Source organism: Pleurodeles waltl, chromosome 12, assembly GCF_031143425.1.
Source record: "Pleurodeles waltl isolate 20211129_DDA chromosome 12, aPleWal1.hap1.20221129, whole genome shotgun sequence".
Taxonomy (NCBI): domain Eukaryota; kingdom Metazoa; phylum Chordata; class Amphibia; order Caudata; family Salamandridae; genus Pleurodeles; species Pleurodeles waltl.
In genome coordinates this window covers 306,977,252-307,000,294 of record NC_090451.1, presented here as the reverse complement: position 1 = coordinate 307,000,294, position 23,043 = coordinate 306,977,252, and the positions used below count along the sequence as shown (strand labels likewise).

General features: G+C 48.0%; 1 protein-coding gene across 8 annotated transcripts in view; it reads left to right on the top strand.

The window, feature by feature from the left end:
• Positions 1–23,043, top strand: part of CHD9 (chromodomain helicase DNA binding protein 9) — a 1,629,153-nt gene that overhangs the window by 1,321,108 nt on the left and 285,002 nt on the right. For 3 of the 8 annotated variants that reach the window (XM_069216350.1, XM_069216349.1, XM_069216354.1), the window contains one exon: positions 11,966–12,190. The exons of 1 other annotated variant lie outside the window; for it this stretch is intronic. In XM_069216350.1, coding sequence (XP_069072451.1) covers positions 11,966–12,190 — 225 coding nt within the window. Of the gene's footprint in view, positions 1–11,965; positions 12,239–23,043 lie in introns of all 8 variants that reach the window. 4 more of the 8 variants (XM_069216347.1, XM_069216346.1, XM_069216353.1 and 1 more) reach the window with 2 other exon arrangements.

Below are 23,043 nucleotides of genomic sequence, written 5' to 3'. Positions count from 1 at the left end.
CTTTTAAAGGGAAAGTGGTGCAGGTGTTCATGGACAACTCTATGTCTGTGTGGTACTGCAAAAAACAGGGCTGAGCACGGCACAGTGGCTGACTGGTAATGGGAGTGGTTGGAGACTCCTTCTGCAACAACGAAAGGCAGACTTGAGTGGACGAGAATCCTTGAAACTCTTGAGTGCCAAGTCTGCCTTGCCTCTGAAGAGACAGGTTGCATCAAAGGGCATGTCCACGATAGAAGCTTGGATATCCCCCTAAAAGCCAGACGTCCTGTATCAGGTGTGGCGCCTCAAGGCCACTGTCTTTAAAACCACTCTGCCTAATGAGTTAGTCACATTCAGTCTGCAAGGAATTGTGAATTTTGCTGCCTCTCTCCAGTCGGCAACAGCCTGAGAGAGTAAAGCCCTGGTCACTTCTGGGACCTGTGTCAGCACTTGTGCTACCGTGTATCACAGAATGAGGAAATAATGGCCCAAAAGTCATGCGGTGTTTACGCAATGCCAGGCGGAAGAAAATATCTTCCCAAATTAGTCAGGCCTCTTGGATTCCGTATCTGAGGAGCGGTAGTGAACATGCTATGGGAAGTTAAGGCTTAGACCATCAAGCTCTCAGGGGTGGAATGTTGAGTAAGGAAAGTTGGGTCACCAGGTGCAGGGCGATAGCAGCGGGCAGTCATCCTATTCACAGGAGTCCCTGTGCTTGGTTTGGACCAGGTACCAAAAGAATGTCTGTGAGGGCATCATGGGACAGGACCAGGTGTTCGGATGGGGAAGCTCCCGATTACAGCACCTCTGTCAAGAGGTTAGACTTGAATGCTACCGAGGGAAGCTGAAGGTCCCAGGACCTCAGCCGCCTTCCTCTCCACCATGGCATAAGAGACGTTAACCTCCATAGCCACGGTAGGGGGAGTAAGCATACCAGTATCTGGAGATGTCCCGTCCACTGGCTTCACCCAAGTCCTCATGCCAGTCCATTTCCTCATAAGGCTGGTATTCCAAAGGGCCAGTTGGTCCCTCCCAGCCTTTCCCAAAGCCAAATCCAACAGAATAGGGTTTAGGATCTTATATAAGAGGCAGAGTCGGCATCGGGCGAAGCTCATCCGGCTCCGTGTCGGAGATGACAATAGGAATGGTGGCCCCGGGCGCATCAGGACCGGCGCTGGTGAAGGTCAAGGTCATACAGCCGGCACCAGTTCGGATCCAGTACTAGATTCCTTGGAATCCACTGGTGCCGAGGCCACTGGCTCAAAACGCAGTGGTTCCCCTCCAACCCCATGGGTCCCAAAATGAGGCACATGGCCTGAAAATTCTTTTAGTTGAGCAGGTGTTGCTCCTGCTCCCAGATTGTCTGGGATGCGTGAAGTCTGCTGAGGCACAGGTTCCGATGAGCAAGGCCTAGTATGACAACGCTCCTCAGTCGCATCGGCTGACGGATTAGAAGTCGAAGACCCCATCGACTTCTTGCTCTTCTTGTGCTTCGACTTACCCGATCGTCCCGAAGACTTGTAGTGGGATGACAACTTCGGACTCCCCAACTGGTCCAGGGTCCTTCCTATCGATTGAGACCTCAACCTGCACAAAGTTGCTTGCTGGGCTGCCATCAGCTTTAGGGACTGCTTTTCTATACCTTCAGATGCATGGCCTGGAACTCGGAGCAGGACTTCAGGTCATGGTCATGCTCCAAACACCACAATTAGATCAGATGCGGATCCGTCACCACCACCATCATCCAATGACCAGATCCGCAGGGCTTAAAACCAGTCTTAAGTGACATCACGACATAGCAGGCGGTAATACATCAAAAAAGTTTAGCAAAAAGGCAAGTTAAAATAACAATGAGGGGTATCTCTTTTCTTGGATCATGGCTGGCTGGCGCAGAAGGAAAAGAACTGACGCCTGGGTACCTGGGTGGCATATATAGGTACCACAATGCCACTTACAGCACAGATGGCTCTGAGTATGGACGCTGAGCTGATCGACACCACCTACTGGCGCACAGGTATGCTGCTCACGAAAACTCTTCCAGATCCAGTCTGGAGCCTCGGAACAATTCAAAGGTAAGGAATTTGCAGCTTGAACTCTCTGAGTGCGGTTGCATTGCTGACCAAGGTGATTGATTTCATCCATGCTGCCAAATGCCCCTCCATGAGCTCCAGCTACGCTTCGGCGCCGATACCAATTAGTTCCAGAGACACTGACCCTTTGCCAGCCAGACTTTCCAATGGTCTTTTGTTTGTTTTATCCATATTCCAGCAAAGCCCCGAAATGAACCCAGTGAAAGGTTATTTGTTTACCTTTTTATGTTTGCTGGATCAACCCTTTCTTGTTCAAATCACTGGTTATGAGTTTCATAACAAGTGTAGGAGGCTGGCTCAGTTTATGGTGTACACCTATGGTGTGGCACCATATTCTGAGTTCAGGCAGCCCTTATTGATGGTGAATAGTTGTCTAGATAGCAAGAGCTCTCAAGGGGTAGCTGTGGTGAGCAGTTAAAGCTTATCTAGGAGGAATGTAAAGCACTTGCAATACAACAATAGTCAGTAAGTAACCAGCGACAAGAAAGAACCACACCAGAAGTTGAAAAAATAAAGGTTTCTTTATTACAACACTATAGGCTAAACTAACACTGGCATATCTCCTCTTGGAGATATCTACACACAAAGGGAACAATGTAATATACTAAGAAAGTGGTATAAGAATGGTAGTGCCCAACCAAGGTAAGTGTGTTAGGATCCCAGGGGCTGGGGGAACAAGAAAATACCAGAGGTAAGTAACTGTAATCCCATGGGCGTAAGGGTGCAGAGTTGTCATCGAGCCAGGTGTCCTATAGACTAACACAGGACCGTGACTGTTGGATTTTTATGTGTTCAGGAGCCCTCCCAGTGAACCCCGAGTAAACCAGTTGGCACAAAGAAGGTTGGCGAGTGCTCCCACCCATGGATATTTAGAAGACCGGAGTATTGACACCTTGGAGCCCAGGTGCATAGGGGTGAAGTGGTGTTGTAAACCCTTGTTAGATTCAATGGAAGCCTCGATTATCCAGTTGCTGTTGCGACCCATGGACTAAGTCAGTGGAAACAGAAGTGGGATTCCAGATGAGAAGAACATGACAAAAAAAAGGGGGCCAGTGTCTAGACCACTCAGGGATAACCAGGCGTTGCAGGTAGGCAATGCCCACCCTCTAGGAGGTGAAGTTGCTGCATGACAGTGAAGGTGAAGTCCAGCTACGGAGTCCTGGAGGATGCAGGAGATCCTTGGAGTCGCCCACGAGCTGTCCCACGTCAGTCGCTGGATTGTAGGAGAGTCAGTGTCTAGCAGGGCCACTAACAAGCTGTGGCAAATGCAAATAGTAGTTGCAAGGTAAGTTGTAGGTTTTTGATGGCCAGCAAGGTCCTAGTGACTCGACCCTTGGAAGAAAGTCAGTGTATGCCTTCAGCAGGAGGCAAAGCCAACCGTAATCAATGGAGCCCCCACGAGTGACCCACTGGCAGCAGGCACAGGGAGTCACTGGGATGCCTCAACAGCACAATAAAACTGAAAACCCACATCGTAGGAGCTGCAGAGCAGAAGGCGATATTGGAGTGCTGAAGGATGAGGCTTCTTGAAGCCTGAAGATCTCCTTGGAGGAAGAGCAAATAAGTCTTGGCAAGAGCAACAGTCAGGGTGCACAGGGGTGCTGTTCCAGTGGGCAGAACATTCTCTGGGGTTGGCAGCAGCTTTGGCTGGCAGCCAAACCCTGTAAGGCTGCATAGGCAGAACTGAGGGATCTTCTAAGGAACACCCAGAGTACAGGGGATCATGGAGCTAGCACTTGAATCAGTGTAGGGCAGTGACCCACCTATCAGAGGGGGTCAGGTACGTCACCCAGTTGGACTAACCAGTCAGATGCTCCCAGGGGCCTCTGCTCATCTAATGTCCAAGATGGCAGAATCATATGGCCACCTGACAGCGCTCTGTGCACCTCCCTAGGGGAGGAGCTGGGCAGGGGGGTGGCCACTCCCCTGTCCCTTGTGTGGTTTTGTGCAAGAGCGGAAACCGGGGGTTCCTGCACTGGTGGAAACCAGTTTATGCAAGGAAGGCACCAAATGTGCCATTCAAAGCAATCTGCTGGTACTCAGAGGCACCCCCACCCCAGCTCAGAGACACCTATCTCCAAAGAAGAGGTGGTCACAGGAAATCTTTGTACTGCCTTCCCCAGCCCAAGTTAGGCTCAGCCGCAGGAAGGCAGAACAGTGTCTGGGGTCTGCAGCCTCACAAGCTGGCATGCAGACCCTGTCAGGCTGTACAGGCAGACATGGGAGAGCCCCTAAGGAACCCCCAGAGTACATGGTATCATGCAGCGGGCACTGGAATCTGCTTAGTTTCATGATTCCAACATGTTTGATACCAAACATGCATATTTTCGGTGAAGCTGTGATGTAGTTGGACAACTTGTGTTGACTAATGTCCACTACATACCTTATGATGGCTTTCATACGCTTGCAAAGCCCAGGAAATGAAGTCTGGGGTTTATAGGGCACATCTGCTCATGCAGGGGTCCCCTCACACTTAGAACCATGCACCCTGCTCATGGGCTGAAGGGCCTACCTTAGGGGTGACGTACAGGGTCAGAGTGCAGTGACCATGTGTAGGAAGCTGGCTTTGTATATACAATATCAAAATTATATATAGTGTGCACAGAGTCCAGGGGTTCCTCAGAGGCTTAACAGAGGCTAAAGTAGATAATACTACTGCTCTCTTTTGTCGTAGTGTGGTTGAGTAGTTAGGCTTATCAGAGGGTAATGCAAAGCATTTGTTGTACACCCACAGACAATAGAAGAAGCACACACTTAATGACTTGAATTCATACCAATGGTTTTTATATAACAAAAAAATATTTTCTTAATTTATTTTTCGAACCACAAGATTCAAGTTCTAGTTGAGTACTTCAACAGCTTTGTATTTCACACATGGATCAATAGCACTTTGTTTGGAATCAATAAGTTGTTCAGTTTTTGAAATATTGCTAATTATCTGTTTTAAAAGTTGACACTGTGCAATTTGCAGGAACAGTTCCTGGGGGAAGAAAAGTTAGAACGTTTTACAGGTAAGTACTTGTCTTACAGTTCTAGTCTCCGGGGGTTAGGAAGTCCACCGCAGAGGGTTCATGTAATCTGAGGCTTAAGCCTTTGAGGCTCACCGCCAGCTGTCACAGTTCCTGTGGGGAAGAGGTGTGAAGCACTTCTACCCAGGACAGGCTTTGTGTCTGACCACAGAGAGCACAAAGGCTCTCACCCTATGTGAGCAGAAACTTGTCTGAAAGTGGCAGGCTGGCACAGACCGGTCAGTCCTGCACTAGAAGTTTGGCTAACATACAGAGGGCATCTCTAAGATGCCCTTTGGTGCATTTTTCAATAAATCCCACACTGCCATCAGCCGGGGTTTATTGTGCTGAGAAGTTTGATATCAAACTTCTCAGTATGCAGTGGAGACATTATGGAGCTGTTGAGTTCATAATGACAAACTCCCAGACCATATACTCAATATGGCTACACTGCACTTACAATGTCTAAGAATGGACTTAGACACTGTAGGGGCATATTGCTCATGCAGCTATGCCCTCACCTGTGGTATAGTGCACCCTGCCTTTGGGCTGTAAGGCCTGCTAGAGTGATGTCTTACCTATGCCACAGGCAATAGCTTGTGGGCATGGCACCCTGAGAGGGGTGCCATGTGACTTTGACTTTTTCTCCCACCAGCACACACAAGCTGCAAACACAGTGTACATGTGCTTGATGAGGGGTCCCCCACGGTGGCATAATACATGCTTCAGCCCTTGGGGACCTTCCCTGGCCACAGAGCCATTGGTACCATGAGTAAATTTTACAAGGGACTTAACTGTCTGCCATGGGTGTGACAATTGTGTAAACAAAGGTACAGATTTTGGGAATTAAAAAGTTGGCATGAACATCAGGCAAAAAGTGGGGGAGGGGGCTAACCATGCCAACAGTGGCACTTTCCTACACCATGATATAAGACAAACCTATCTGGAGTGAAAGGTGCATGCACCATTTCACACAGGCTCACATGGCAGGCCTGTAGTGACAGTTTGCATGGGCTCCCATGGGTGGAACAATACATCTTGCAGCCCACAGGGGACCGTTGGTGTACTAATACCCTGGGTACCATATACCAGGTACTTGCATGGAAGCAGCAATATGCCATTTGTGGGGTGCAAAAGTTATCATACAACTAAATTTAGAGGAGAGAACACTGACACTGGGGTTCTGGTTAGCAGGGTCCCAGTGTACTACAGTCTAAACATACTGACACTAGGCAAAAAGCAGGGGCAACTACGCCAGAAAGATGCTACTTTCCTACACTTGACTTTAAGTTGTCCTCAGTGGCAGTCAATCCTCGACATCCCAAGGCGCGTTCCCTATCGCCGCTCTCCCCCAAGCCCACCCCCCCAGATAGGGAATCCAAAAGGCTGAACTCTTTATTTTTGGGGGGGGGGGGGTAGGGGGGGTGGGGGGGAGAGTTTTCTTCTGCCAGCCTTGCATTGCGGTCTGTGAACACAACATGCCTTTTGGGCCTTTACTTCCACACTCAGTGGGACACGGTTGCGCAAGTGCTATCACAGGTTCCGGAAGAGACCCGTGCTGTACTTTTTTAGGTTGTTGTTGACGGGAGAGATGCAGCAAAGTTCATAATACCTTGTGAACTCGATACTACAAAGTCACTGGTTAGAGCTGTTTCATTGGCAGTGGTCCCAAGGCGCCGTGCCTAGTTGAGGGCATCTGGCTTTTCGGGGGGTGCCCAAGCTTCTCTTCTCGACATGGTCTTTTATGGTACCCACCTCTTCGGAGACTAGGCAGATTTGGAGCTGGAGCATTTTAAGGACTCTCAAGCTAAGGCCACGTCGTTGGTCTCTCGGCTGACCCCGTCGTTCCTAATCTACCTTTCACTTCTTTCGTGGCTATAGATGGAAGGGGCTTCTAGCCATGCCAGTTCCCTCCCAGCCACCAAGCCGCATATGCTTCCCAGCCTCTGCGTAGCCGATGGTGTGTTACCCACAAACCTTGTGGGTCAGGTAGTCATCTGTCTGGTCAGTCCAGACCCGCAACAGCTGCAGCCACCATGCCTACCCGATCTGCCCCTTCACCATCATGGGCACTCAGTTTGCTGCAGGATTTGCTATCACGTGCCCCACTGGCAGTACATAACATCAAACAGGTGGGTGCTGTACATTGCCAAGAGGGGCTACTCCCTCACCTTCGAGACGACCCCTTCCTCCATGCCGCCATCTCACGAATGTTTGACAGAGGATCATATGTCCCTTCTCCGCAAGGAAGTCTCAGTTCTGTTGGCCAAGGGAGATATAGAGAGGGTTCCAGCGCCAGATGTAGTCTGTGGTTACTATTCCCACTACTTTCTGGTTCCCAAAAGGGACAAGGTCCTTCGATCTATTTTAGATCTCTGAACCCTCAACCTCTTTGTCAAGAAGGAGAAAATTAAAATGGTCTTGTGGACTCAGGTTTTGTCTGCCTGGACCCAGAAACAGGATGTTAACGTTGGACTTGCAGGAGGCATATTTCCACATTCCAATTCTGCCTGTCACAGACTTTACCTGCGATTTATTGTAGGTCACAAGAACTTTCAGTTCACCGTGCTTCCCTTTGACCTTACCAGGGCCCCTCAGGTTTTCACTAAGGTGATGGCGGTGGCCGCAGCTCAACTGCAGAGATCAGGGGTGCTGGTCTTCCCCCCTATCTTGACTGGCTGTTAAAGGCGAGCTCACTACCTTCTGCATTCTCTGGGGTTAACTATCAACGTGCCGATGTCACAACTGTCACCCTCTGAGACGCTCCCTTTCATCGGCGCTGTGCTGGACACAGTGCAGCTTCGGGCATATCCTCCTGAATGGTGATTGCAGGATATTCAGGTTATGGTACTGATGTTTTAGCCTCTATCCTGGATTTCGGTGAGACTAACTCTGAAGCTGCTGGGCCTCATCGCCTCCTGCAACCTGCTAGTGGCACATGCCCGCTGGCATGTGTGCTCTGCTGTGGGATCTAAAGTTCCAATGGGCGCAACATCATCTCCCCAACATAGTTCAGATCTCAGAGGGAACTGAGAAAGACCTGCAGTGGTGACTTAAAAACCGCAACTGGGTCAGAGGCAGACCCTTCTCCCTTTTCCCAACCAGATTTCACAGTACTGACAGAGGGGTCACTACTGGGATAGGGCGACCATGTGGGAGAGGTGGAGATCAGAGGACTCAGGACTTAGGGTGAAGCAGGACTCCACACCAACATGCTGGAGCTCCAAGCAATGCAACTGACATTTGAAGGCTTTCTACCCTCCAACTAGGGAAGGCTAGTGCAGGTATTCACGGAAAACACCACTTCCCTATGGTACTGCAACAAACAGGGTGGGTAAGGTTGTGGATCCTTTATCAAGAGGCCCTGGGTCTCAGGACTTGATGGGAACAACGGGGCATTTCTCTGGTGGTTCAACACCTGGTGGGTTCTCTGAATGCCAGGGAAGACAAACTTAGCAGTTGATGACTATAAGATAACAAATGGCGTCTCCATCTGGAGGTGGCACAAGGTCTTTAGATCTGTGCACCTCTGCAGAGAATGCACAATGTTAAGTTTCCAAGGTGGCTCTGTCTTGGAGATGCTTTTGGTCTCGAGTGGAGCTCCGTCTTCCTGTACGTCTTTCCACCCATTGCACTCCTGCCAGAGTTCTCAAGAAATTCTGAAACGACTGGGCCTAAGTCATTCTTGTGGCTCCGGACTGGGCACGGAAAGTCTGGAATCACGAGCTACTGACAATGGATATCAGTCCTCTAATCCGGCTGCCTCTACGGAAGGATCCTCTGTCCCAGCAGCAGGCGAGTGTTCTTCACCCGACCTTGTTTGCTCTCCTCCTTCTTGCGTGGAGATTGAGCCGCAGCAGTTGACAGCTTTTGACCTTTCTCCTGAAGTCTGTGAAGTTATTCTGGCAGCCAGTCGTCCCTCCATCAAGACAGTATATGTCTGCAGTTGTATGTAATTTGTGGCTTGGTGTGCAGAGAAACATGTTGATCCTCTTTCTGAAGTCTTATTTATTCTTTCTCTTGCCCATCAGGGCTGTGCTCTGGGCACTCTTAAGGGTTATCTCTCTGCTATCTCTACCTTTTTGTGGCTCCCTGAGCAACCTTCCTTGTTCACATATTGCACTTAGGTTCCTCAAGGGTCTCGTTCATCTTTACCCTTAGTAGCATCTCAATCTGGTCTTAAAGTTCTTAATGTGTGCTTTCTTTGAGCCTCTCCACAATTGTCGCCTCAGGCTTTTGACACTGTAAACAGCCTTCCTTGTTGCAATTACATCTGCCCACACAGTGAGTGAGCTGCATGCCTTATCATCTAAGCCTGCTTACCTCTTGTCTACCCTGACAAAATGGTACTTTGCACAAGGGCCTCCTTTCTGCTGAGATTTATCACCCCATTTCATGTAGGCCAATCAGTCACACTACCTACCTTTTTCACTTCACTGCATCCTTCAAAGAAGAGGAGGGACTCCACAATCTGGACCCAAAGGGAGCGTTGTCGTTCTTCCTTGGCCGCACACAAGAGTTCCAAGGGGGTGGTGAGGGGTTGCGGGGGTGCCAACCAACTCTTCGTGGGTTATGTTGGTGCGAAGAAAGCTTGCGCAGTGCAGAGGTGGACCATATCTAGATGGGGCGTTCACGAAGTTAAGTAACTTGTTCTGCTATGTCTGTTGTACACCTTCGATACTTCTGGTCACAGACCTTGATTCCTCAACTGATTCTGGTGCACCCCACGTTTCACTGTCCATCAGCAACACTGCATCAGATTGAAGCCTCCTTCATGACTTCAAGGCCATGCTGCAAATTATTGGTGTGCTTCAAGCTTCCTCTGGCAGGCCTTCATGCCCCAAGGAACGTCATGAGCCCCAGCCAGTTTATAGCTGACCCTTCTGTCCTTAGCTCCGTCTGACCTTTTGTGTGACCCATAAGAGGCCCCTTACAAGCTTCTAATCTGACTCCGGGCCCCCTGTGTGGGCGCCTTCCACATCGATGCTGGTACCAATGCTATTGGTAAGGGGGTCCAGTACTGATACCAATGTCAGTTTCATAACCTACTTTGGCTCAGTGTCGACTGATATTACATTAGGAATCACAAAACATGAACCCTTCATCATGCACCCCAATTCTGACACACTGCCTCTGCCACGTCATGTACGCAAGTAGAGGTTGTTTTATTTTTGTTTTTGACCCAATGCCAGAAGAAGGAAACCCCCCAGATATGAGTGGTGAAGATTATGGAGATAGATTTCTCTCCCCTCACTATACAGCTGATGCCTTATGGATTTGCATAATGCCAATGAGCCTAATGACTCTTCTGAGATAGGGTTTAATTGGCCATTTGGGCCACCAACAGAAGAATGTGCCTCAATTGGAATGCTGGATCAGGAGTTCATCAGAGGTACTGGATTTATAGCTCCCTTTATGTGAGACCAAATCGAACGTCCTGGCAGACCAATATCTTGATGGCCTCTTGTCCGAAACCTTGTTCCTGTCCACCCGTGAGTAGGCAGGTATCCAAGAGTCGCAGACCAGCTCCTGGTGACCCTGACTTTTTAACCTAACATCCTGCTCCAGAGAACCTGATTGTACAGGCCTCAGCCAATATTGTGAATCCCAACTCATTCGCAACCTCGCCTCTGGATAAGGAGTACAAGAGGATTAAGGCTTTTTACAAACAGATGTTTTCCTCCACCAGTCCAGCACAGTGGTCAGTAAATGTTGTTTGTTTTCCAGGTAGCTACACACATACCCTGTGCGACATGGCCAGTGAGATCTTGCTGACTGTCCAAGAAGATCTTAGAACCTCTTTGGACCAGACAAATCGTGAAAGACCAAAGAAACCCAAATAAGTTACCTGCAATTGTTTAGGTACTGCTCATTGCCTGGAAAGGTCAGTCGATACTAGTGTTCTAATTTGTCAACACCTGTAGATGCTTTCTTTAGGATTTTCAGGTGGGGTATAGGCCTCCATGATGGATATGCCCTTTGATGGGTCATGCCTTTTCTGTGAGAAAGCAGACTCTGTGTGGGAACTCTTTAAGGATAATAGAGCTAGGGTGCATTCAATGGGTCTGTGGACCCCTGACAATCAGTTTCTACCCCAAATCAAAATGTTCATAGGCTATTGGAGAGAGCTGGCACGTAGGCAGTAACATTCACCCCAACCAACACAGCAGTGATTCCAGTCCTTTCGAAGCCAAGAACACCAGTCTTGCATGCAGCTCATGGGCCAACAAAGACATCGGTCCTCCCCTTCCTTTTAAAGTGCCACAACGGCCACCCGATCACTTTAGTTTGCCCTTATTGGCTCATTCTCATCCAGTAGGGAGCAGGATCCATCACTGCCTCCTAATATGGCAATCCACCATATACAATAGTTTGGTATTAACATTGTTCAACATGGCTATGCTTTGACTATTCTTTTTGCACCACCAAATATTCCTCCCGCATCAGAGCGAACTTCAAACAAGCAGCTGTCCATTTTACTACAACAGGTGCAAGAGTTGCTCTCAAAGGGATAGATTCAAACTGAAAGACGACTGTTTTAGATTAAGGTTTGTTTTTCATCGTCATGACTAAGGTGTAGAGATGGAGGCAATTGATAGAACCAACCATACCGTCATGTCCAGGTGTGACCCCTTTTTGCCTGACCTGCTCTGTGATGCTCTGGCCAGGTGGATAGAGAGATTTCTCAGATAAAAGATGTACAGATAATCCACACTATTCATCTAGAGCTATGTTCTAGAAAGTAAATATCTAGATCTTATTTTGTGATCAGCTGAAAGTGTTTTTATACTTGTTTAGAAAATAGTGTATTGATCGTTGATACAAATGAAAATTGCACTTTTTTTAAACCAAGGTAAGAAGTCATGACATTTCTTTCTTTTACTTCAGGACAGAGTGGTTATTAATCGGTTAGATAGCATATGCCAGGCAATATTAAAGGGGAAATGGCCTTCTACAAGAAGAAGTTATGACAACAATAACGTTGCCTCTTTCTACACCACGAAACTCCTGGATAGCCCTGGTGCTGCGGCCGACTGTAGCGATTCCAGTACACCGACACCTGGAAGCATCTGTGTGAAAGAAGAGCGTGATCAGTCACCGCAGATGTCAAAGGTGAAGAAGCATGTACGAGAAAAGGAGTTTACAGTGAAACTCAATGACGTATGTTTATTTTTATTGCTCTAGGACCTGGTTGCGGTGCACGGCATGGCTTTCCTCAAGTGACTCCTACTTACACTCTGTTACTTCCTTCGTAAACTTATTTTTGAGTACTTTAATCTATCTTTTTTGGGGGGTACTCCACAGTTGTATCATCATAGCCTTTTAAATGATTCACCAATTCAGAGAAATCTGGATTGTACTGAGACTACTGATACGAGCTTCCTAAACCGTCTTTTATCAGTTTTTAACCATTGAGAATCTTTTTGGCATTCTGTAAATCTGTGTTTTTAATGCATTTGGCTGTTTTGAACATTTGGCATGCCGTGATCCAGACAGCACTGACTAGTTTCCATGTAGTTCGAGGATGTTGGAAATTTTGAAAAACTTTTTTGCAGACTTTACCTATTAAATTTGCCATTTTACAGACAACCCAGAAAGTTATATTTAGAATGGCATCTTATATGATTGGCTGTGCCACGACTACTTTGTTTTAAACGTTGCTGGTTCAAACTGCCGTGGTTGTTTGGGGGGGGGGGGGGGGGTTGGGAAAAATGTTATGCCCTTACATTCACAGCAGTAGACTGCTTCTTGCTGTCCTCAGTCTTGCACATCTACTTTTAGTCAGCTATGGAGAGACTCCCAGTGCTTAGAATAGGTTTGGTCTCTGTCCAGTATATTGGAGAGGTTCTTTATTCTATGATGGGCAGGGCAACACTTTTTGTCCACTTTTTAGTTTTTGTTTTGCTCTCATTTCTTTGCAACTGTTTGGTTAATGACTGCAGTCAAAATATTGAAAAATGTATTTTAAAGAAATGTGCAAGTTGTGTTTTAGAAGAAACTCAGATCATTCCTCTGTCTCTACATCCTGCCTATGTTTCATCAGTTGTTTCTTCCAGTTCTTTTTTCTGTTTTTGCTGTCATGTTCATGGACGGAGCATAGCTTCGATTCTGTGTTTTCTATTAGCATGTCTTCCTCCACCAGCATGCAGTTTAACTTGTTCTTTAAACATTGCATCGGATGGTACCAATGTTCAGCAGCTGGCCACATAGTCTTCATCCTGTGTCTAGGGCATAGCCAGCATGTGAGGTTCTTATCTGGGGTAAAATGTGGTTGATGTCTTTGATAAATAATCTCCTGTTTATGTAGAGGAAAAGCTATAGGTAGAGCAGACCATGTTCTGAGCTTCTGTAAAATGTGTTGGAAAAAACACTGAGGACCGATCCTATAACCACCATAAATGTAGCATCCCCAGTGCCATTGCAGTTTCTTAATAACAAATTTGTCGATGGGTCAATACCATCTTGACATACGTGGAACATCAATATTTAAAAACATAGAACATAAAATAATTTTCATGCATAAAAACAGCAGGTAGTGCAAGAGGTGTGACATTGTAAACCCACAACCCTAATGAGCATACGTAGTTACCCATATCCTGTTTATTTGCCCCCAGCCAGCTTTTAATGTGCCATGCCTTTTTTTTTTTCTTTTTTTTTTAACCTGTGTTTTGCCAACTCAAATTCACAAGCACTTACCCCCTTTCATTTATGGAAGACAACTTTTTTTTTCTCAGTTATCAAGAGTAAATTGGGCAATTGCGGAGTTATTATGTTCATCACACAGGTGCTCTATAAACTGCTAGTTGCCTACCTATCATCTTACACATTATAAAATATTGAAAATAAAACATGAACCAATATTTACACTCCATAATGCAGTTTCTTATTTTATGATTACATGTATTTATTTTTCTTGATAACCATATGACAAGAAATATATATTGCTCATGTATACTAAACCAAATAATTTCAAAAAATTGAACTGTCAGTATTTTCACAACCAACTAGTTATTATTATAGCATATAGTTAATGACAATTTGTCATTTAAAAAAAAACATTAATCAAATTTATTGATACATCAAATGGCTGTGAGGAAATGAGGTGAATTATATAGTCTGGTTGTGTGACATCACCGTTTAAAACTCTTTGCAAGCCCATTAGATCCAGTAGGTTTAAAGTGTAAATCCTTCAGCCCAACCATGGGTAGCTGTGGTACCAGTGCTTAATTTGTAACTAAAAACGTGCCGGTGCTCAAAGCCCTCCTTTTAAACACGCGGCCTCTGTAATTAAATGTGGGAACACGGAATACTGAGGGAGCGTAATCTTGAAGCCATCTCGGGCCTCTTCCATCTATACAAAGCCACTCCCTGCCCCTGCAGCTCACTCTAGCAGCTTTCTGTTTTCTCCCTTGGTGACGCTTTTTCTATTTTTACCTTCCTCCGTCTTTCCCATATGTGCCTTTTGCTCGCAGCAAATGCTTGAGGGAGATGAATGAGCCCCGGCCCGCAAAAATAACAACAAGCACAAATTAAGCACTGTGTGGTACTGAGCAAGAAGGGCTTACACAAAGGAACACTTGTTAAGCATTTTAACAGCACCAAAACAATAGAAGAAACTGACTCAACACACAAGAAATCCAACACCCATTTATAAAAAATAGTTTGTATTTATAAGAATGGAGACACTAGAATGAAAGAAATCCACTGAAGGTTTCCAGAAATGTAGATTTTGCAAGCAATAATAAATCAGTGCAAATTCACTCAACTGTGAACAAGCCTTGGCAAAGTCAACAAATCGGGCACTTTGGGTAAGTGTCAATGCGGTTGGTTAGAAGTGCTTGGGTCGACCAACTCTGCCGGGAGCTAGTCAGGGGGACTAGCAAGGCCCTCAGTAACAGTTACCTTCTGAGGAAAAGCAGACCTTCAACAGTCCAGGCACTTTATCTGTGTTGTATTGGATTCCTATTGAGTGGTCCTGATGCAAGGGATGAAGGATGCTGAAGATGCTGTGGATGTGACACAGTTGACCGGGTTGGGGGGGGGGGTATGGTTATTTCTCAGTCCACAAAGATGGTGAGGGTGTTCTGGTTGCAGGGTTGACATCTCTGAAGGCCTCTCTGGGCTGGCTGAAATCCAATCCCCACTGGACTACCAGTCACCTCTTGTTGCAGTCACAGGCTGGTCCTTCCTGCATCAATAACGTCACCTTCTGAGTGTCCAGGCAACTCTCCGACAGCACTGCCAGGTTCAGCCAACTTGGGTGCAACTTTGTGCTCCAGCTAATGGTTCTCAGTGCTGCTCGGCGGCCATGGTAGTGGCTTGCAGATTTTGGGCTACCAGCTTGTCCCAGCAGACTTCTTCAGCAGTTGAGCCCTACGCATCGAACAGGAGGCCAGTAGCAGGCCCTAGGAGTTCCCGTAGCTTGACTGGACTCTGGAGACAGCTTCTTCCTGAGCAGGATAGGGCAAACACGGTATCTCCCTTCGCTAGCCACCAGGTGCAGCAGGTGCAGTCCTTATGGATGCAGCCTCTATTTGGTGGTCCCTCTGTGCAAATAGGCAGTCCTCCTTAGGTCCTTCTTCAAGAGTAGTCGAGATCTGAAGCCTGGATGCCCCTCTTAAGCTTGTAAAATGCCCTCAAGGCAGGATACAGTTAGTAGCTAATGAGCTCCCAGGTTCCCTTCCACGGAGAGTGTCATCTGGCTGTCTCAGGATTTGCCATTGTGCCCACTCCCAAGATGGTGAAACCCCTCTCCTGGAATACAAAGATTCCTAACCCACCGCTGAAATGTGGCTACAACAGGGCTACACTCCCATGGGGAAACTGGTTTGGCAACTGGTTTCGCCTTTCTGCAACCCTTGCCAGCCTGTCTACCTCAGCAGTGGGTCAGCCCTTAGCCCTGTGTCCCACGTCCGATCTTCCCCTTTGAAGCCTGCCTTTTGGGGCTAACACCTAAGTGGCTTCCTGCAGAACAGAGGTAACACCTCCCTGACCTGCATTCCCTCATTGTTGTTCTTCCTGTGAGGTTGGCATGTTTCTCCAGGAGGGCAGAAAGCTATCTTGTGGAGCAGGCTCCGTGAGTGCCCAGGAAAGCACAGGAGTTTTAAAGGCAACAAAGTGCCAGTTTTGCTAAAGCTGCACACTGCAACAAGTTAAATTATGTTTTACTTGAAATACAAGTCTGGCTTTATGTAACAAATTGTTTTGTACCTTGGAGTGCTCACTTTAGTCGCACCATTCCAGAGTTAGCACAACTGAGGTGTTCAACATGTAACCCAGTAATCGGCAAATGGGGGACCAAGTCTTTACACAGTGAAACAGTTGTTTTGCGTGTTTTACTGTGAGGACATGTAAAGTGCATGTCCTGCCTGTGTCATATGTTGCATCCCGCTGTTAGGGCTCGGTAGGCCTGCCAGGGGGGTGACTTAAACACATCTAGGGGAAGTGGTGGCTTTGACATTGTTTTTAATAGCAGAGTCAGGGTAGCAGTGCATGTCTGCTCTTCTAGTCTGCAGTGGCTGACCTGGGTACCTGCTTTACTTGGGGTACCCCTCCAGGGTGGTGCAATCAGTGCTGAAAGCTCTATGGTAACCCTCTAACTTACATGCCCTGGGTACCAGTGTACCATTTACCAGGGTCTTGCAGGTAATTTAGCCATTTCCAATTGAGTATAGCTCATTTGACATAAACGTTTGGGGTCATGGCACTGGCACTAAGGTCTGGATACCAGGCCTCAGTACACTCTTAGAGTCTGAAAACCAGCAGCCTCAGTTGAAAAACTTGGGTGTGACCATACAAAAAGAGAGATTTCCTTACTGTGACACCTATCACTTTTTCCAGGCCTAAATTAGATTCAAGGTATTCTTGTAGGATACAAGCTTATAATAGTTTGCGTAGGGGGCTAGCCAAGTATATGGTGTACACCTATATATGAGGCACCCTTGTACTCAGTCCAGGCAACCCTTAGTAATAGTGTAGGAGGTTCTATATAACCAGAGCTCTCAAAATGGTTTGCTGTAAAGAACAGCTACGGATTATTCAGGAGGGTGTAAATCAGTTGCATCAGTCAGTGATGTATATACAGAAAAGAATCACAGCAGTATTAGAAAAATATTCTATATTTATTGTAACACACATTAGAACTAACTTTGGTAAATGATCATACAAAAAGATACTTAGAAAAGAATACGTACAGGCATAACATATGCCCCTTTTAAGGGGGATTCACACAAACCATATAGTAAAAAAAAAAAAATGGAATGCGAAAACCACTCCCAACCCAAAGTACCACCCAAGGGCCCTTAGGACTGGGGATGCATTTGAACACCCAAGGTAAGTAGATAGGATTCCCTAGGCGCCCGTTTACAGAGTTGTAACCAGGGTAAGTGTCCATAGGATAACATGGGGAGGTCGCGGTTGGAGTTTCGTGGATTTAGGATGATTCTCAGTGGACCCCGAGAATGCCCTTTGGGGTTAAGGGAGGTTGGATAGTGCCCCATCCTGTGGATACCCAGAATAGTGGAGTACCTATACCAGGGAGCCCAGGTGCATAGGGGTGAAATCACGTCGGAACCTTCTGCTGAAGTCAGTGGGGACCCCGGTTGTCCAGCTGCTGTTGTGTCCCGTGGACCAGGTCAGTGGAACCCAGGTGTGAATTCCTGAAGAAGCGGACCTTTGGAAAGAGGGGAAAAAGTCCAGACCACCCAGAGTTGCCCAGGCAGTGCAGGAGAGCAATACCTCCACTCTTCTTGGGGATGATTTCCTGTTGGAGGGAGAAGTGCAGCTGTGAAGTCCAGGTGATGCAGGACGATCTCAGGAGTCGTCCACGAGCTGTCCCCTGCCGGTCGTCTTATTGCAGAGGGGTCAGCGGGGCCACTAACAAGCCTTGGCAAATGCCAAGCAAGGTCCAGGTGACCCAACATTTGCAGGTAGGTCAGGGCCAGTCCTCTGCAACCAGGAAAGCCAGGAGGAATCATTGGAGCCCCTCAGCAGGACTCTCTTGCAGCAGTCACGGGGATGCCTTAGCAACACAGCAGAGGGATGCCCACGTTGCAGGAGTTGAAGAGAGGATGTTTTTAAAACTGGAGAGGGCTGGAGGCCGGGGATTCTTGGAGCTAGGAGGTCTAAGGACTGAAGATCCAAGAAGCCTTAGCAGTGACAAACAGATTCGAGCACAGGGCTTCCAGTCAAGCAGCTACAACCAGCGAGGGACCACCAACTTCCCAGTTGCAAGGAAGATAGGTCAGACCTCTGGAGAGCCACCTGTGTTGCAGAGCCTTGGAGAGTCCGTGGGACAGCAGAATCCACAAGCTGGTCGTCGTCACTGAGGTGCTTGCGTGTGCAGGGGAGTGACTCCTTTACTCCAAGGGAGATTCCTTCTTGCTTTCCTAGGTTCAGGCAGAGTCCCAGTGACCCTGGAGGATTCACAACCCCGGGGTTGCAGAAGTCTTTCCAGAACTTGGAAACAAAGTTACAGTAGGAGCCCTCCTACTGGTTACAGTCTTGCTCTTGGTTTCAGAGGTTCTGGTGTCCAGGTTGCAGAGGAGACTGGCAGACCGTTCCTGAAGTCTTGCAGACTAATCTAGGGTACCACCCACGGTGAAACACCCAAAGAACCGAGGAAGGGGGTTGGACACTTACTGCAATGACCCGCCTTTTAGAGGGGGTCAGAGACATCACCTAGCTGGACTAACCAGTCGGATGCTACTAGGGGCTTCTGCTCATCTTATTTCCATGATGGCAAAATCAAGTGGCCACCTGGAAAGCTCTGTGAACCCGGGGGTTCCTCCAGTGGTGCAAACCGGTTTATGCAAGGAGGGCACAAAATGTGCCCTTCAAAGACGTCTGTGGCGCATAAAGGCACACCCACCCCAGCCCAGAGACACCTATTTCTAAAGAAGAGGTAGCCACACCCCTATCTTAAAGGAAATCCTTTGTTCTACCTTCCCTTGCCCAAGTTAAGCTCAGCAGCAGGAGGACAGAACAGTGTCTGGGGGTCTGCAACAACACAGGCTGGCATGCAGACCCTGCCAGGCTGTACAGGCAGACATGGGGATCCCCAACAGTCCAGGGTATAATGCACCTAGCATCGAATTCGGTGTAGTTGCACAATTTCAACATGTTTGATACCAAACCTACCTATGTTTGGTGAAGCCATTATGTAGTTGGACCACTCGTGTTTACCAGTGTCCACTACATACCTTAAGATGGCTTCTTTGCACTTACAAAGCCCAGGGAATGGAGTCTGGGATTTGTAGGGGCACCTTGGCACATACAGGGGTACCCTCGCACTTAGAAACATGCACCCTGCCTTTGGGCTAAAGGGTCTACCTTAAGGGTGACTTACAGGTTCAGAGTGCAGTGACCATGATATAAGGCAGGCCTTATATCTAGAGTGAAAGGTGCATGCACCCTTTCAGGCAGGCTGCAATGGCAAACGTGCAGTCAGTTTGCATTGGCCCCCATGGGTGACACAATAAATGCTGCAGCCCAATGGGCGATCCCTGGTGTACCAATGCCCTGGGTACCCAAGTACCATATACTGGGGACTTACATGGGTGCACCAGTATGCCAATTGTGGGGTGTAAAAGTTACCTCACAACCAAATTTAGGAGAGAGAGTACTGACTCTGGGGTCCTGGTTAGCAGGATCCCAGTGTACTACAGTCTAAACACATTGACACCAGGCAAAAAGTGGGGGTAACTGTTCCAGAAAGGTGCTACTTTCCTACATCGGCCATCCTGTGGGGGAGGGGTGGTTAACCCCACCAGTCCGGACAGGCTTTTGTTTCTGACCTCTTGAGAACAGAGGCTCTCACCCTGGGTGGTCAGACTCTCGTCTGTTGGTAGCAGGCTGGCATAGTAGGAGCATATTTGCTCATGCATATATGCCCTCACTTGTAAGATCATGCACCCTGCATTAGGGCTGAAGGTCTGCTGTAGGGGAGACTTACACATTTTACAAGCAGTGTTTTAGGGGACAAAGCACACAACTGTGTGCCATGTCATGTTTTCAATTTTGGACGCTCCTTCTTGCGCAGCCTGCAATGGGATTCTGCATTAGGTTGGTGCTGGGTTCCTCAGAGTCACTCAAGTTGTTCTGCAGCACTGAGGGGCCCTCCAATACCCATGCCCTAGGTACCAGGGGCACCATTTACTAGGGACTTACAGTGGGGATGAAGGGTCTGGTCATTGGGATCAAGTGCAACACAAAAGGATGATGGACGGAGTGCTGACAATGCAAACACTCACCCCAGTCACAGATCTGGGTTTAATCCATCGTTTTTTTGCTGCCCATGCCATTCGAGTTTGGACCCAGCCATATGCAAATCAGTCTTGACCCTGTTCCCCATGGGAACAGTCCAGCCCGAACTGCCAGGCCAGGTCTTCCCTGGACTGGAAACAAGCATCCTGGGACCGGTTTCGGGGTTTCACCCCTCATCAGCCAGGCTAGCTTGAATCCAGTGGCATTGGAAGCACGGGACCCACGTCTGGGCATACCCTTCCCCCTTAGGGCGACATTAGCAACACAAAAGGATGATGGACGGAGTGCTGACAATGCAAACACTCACCCCCAGTCACAGATCTGGGTTTAATCCATCGTTTTTTTTGCTGCCCATGCCATTCCAGTTTGGACCCAGCCATATGCAAATCACTCTTAACCCTGTTCCCTATGGGAACAGTCCAGCCCGAACTGCCAGGCCAGGTCTTCCCTGGACTGGAAACTAGCATCCTGGGACCGGTTTCGGGGTTTCACCCCTCATCAGCCAGGCTAGCTTGAATCCAGTGGCATGGGAAGCACGGGACCCACGTCTGGGCATACCCTTCCCCCTTAGGTCGACATTAGCAACACAAAAGGATGATGGACGGAGTGCTGACAATGCAAACACTCACCCCCAGTCACGGATCTGTGTTTAATCCCTCGTTTTTTTGCTGCCCATGCCATTCGAGTTTGCACCCAGCCATATGCAAATCAGTCTTGACCCTGTTCCCCATGGGAACAGTCCAGCCCGAACTGCCAGGCCAGGACTTCCCTGGACTGGAAACAAGCATCCTGGGACCGGTTTCGGGGTTTCACCCCTCATCAGCCAGGCTAGCTTGAATCCAATGGCATGGGAAGCACGGGACCCACGTCTGGGCATACCCTTCCCCCTTAGGGCGACATTAGCAACACAAAAGGATGATGGACGGAGTGGCAGTTCGGGCTGGACTGTTCCCATGAGGAACAGGGTCAAGACTGATTTGCATATGGTTGGGTTCAAACTGGGGTGGGATGGTGAGCAAAAGAACAATGGATTAAACCCAGATCTGTGACTGGGGGTGAGTGTTTGCATTGTCAGCACTCCGTCCATCATCCTTTTGTGTTGCTAAAGTTGCCCTAAGTGGGAAGGGTATGCCCAGACGTGGGTCCCTTGCTCACTGTGCCACTGGAATCAAGCTGGCCTGGCTGAAGAAGGGTGATACCCTGAAACCGGTCCCAGGATGCTTGTTTCCGGTCCAGGGAGGACCTGGCCTGGCAGTTCGGGCTGGACTGTTCCCATGAGGAACAGGGTCAAGACTGATTTGCATATGGCTGGGTTCAAACTGGGGTGGCATGGTGAGCAAAAGAACGATGGATTAAACCCAGATCTGTGACTGGGGGTGAGTGTTTGCATTGTCAGCACTCCGTCCATCATCCTTTTGTGTTACATTGGGATCAAGTGACCAGGTGTCTTGTTTTGGGAAAGAACACTCACACTGGAGATCTATTTAACAGGAACCGTGTGCACTTCAGTTAAAGCTGCATTTAAAAAACCAGCACAAAGTTAGGCTGTACTGCCACCAGAACCCAGCTGCCTACTCTGGCTAAGAAGCAACCTTCTGAAGGTTTACTTGCCCTTTCTTCCAGAGCTAAAGCTGCAACCACTGTGTTCAGCATGCAGAGTTCAATTCCTTGACATCTGGCAAACGGCAACATGGGCATCTCTGCACATGTTTACCAAACACTACTGCCTTGACAGTCGGGTCCCGATTGGTCCTGAAGGACTTTTGTAGTATTATCTTAAGGATCACGAGGAATGTGGGACTAGATGACTCTACCAAATGGACAGTTTACTTATCTTCGGTAACGCCTTATCTGGTAGAGACAATATCTAGTTGCAGATTCCTTACGAACACTAAGGATCTGATCTCTAGGGATAGGGACACCCTTTAAAGCTAGCCTGGCTGAAGAAGGGTGATACCCTGAAACCGGTCCCAGGATGCTTGTTTCCGGTCCACGGAGGGCCTGGCCTGGCAGTTCGGGCTGAACTGTTCCCATGAGGAACAGGGTCAAGACTGATTTGCATATGGCTGGGTTCAAACTGGGGTGGCATGGTGAGCAAAAGAACGATGGATTAAACCCAGATCTGTGACTGGGGGTGAGTGTTTGCATTGTCAGCACAACGTCCATCATCCTTTTGTGTTACATTGGGATCAAGTGACCAGGTGTCTTGTTTTGGGAAAGAACACTCACACTGGAGATCTATTTAACAGGAACCCTGTGCACTTTAGTTAAAGCTGCATTTAAAAAACAAGCACAAAGTTAGGCTGTACTGCCACCAGAACCCAGCTGCCTACTCTGGCTAAGAAGCAACCTTCTGAAGGTTTACGTGCTCATTCGACCAGAGCTAAAGCTGCAACCACTGTGTTCAGCATGCAGAGTTCAATTCCTTGCCATCTGGCAGACGGCAACATGGGCATCTCTGCACATGTTTACCAAACACTACTGCCTTGACAGTCGGGTCCCGATTGGTCCTGAAGGACTTTTGTAGTATTATCTTAAGGATCACGAGGAATGTGGGACTAGATGACTCTACCAAATGGACAGTTTACTTATCTTCGGTAACGCCTTATCTGGTAGAGACAATATCTAGTTGCAGATTCCTTACGAACACTAAGGATCTGATCTCTAGGGACAGGGACACCCTTTAAAGCTAGCCTGGCTGA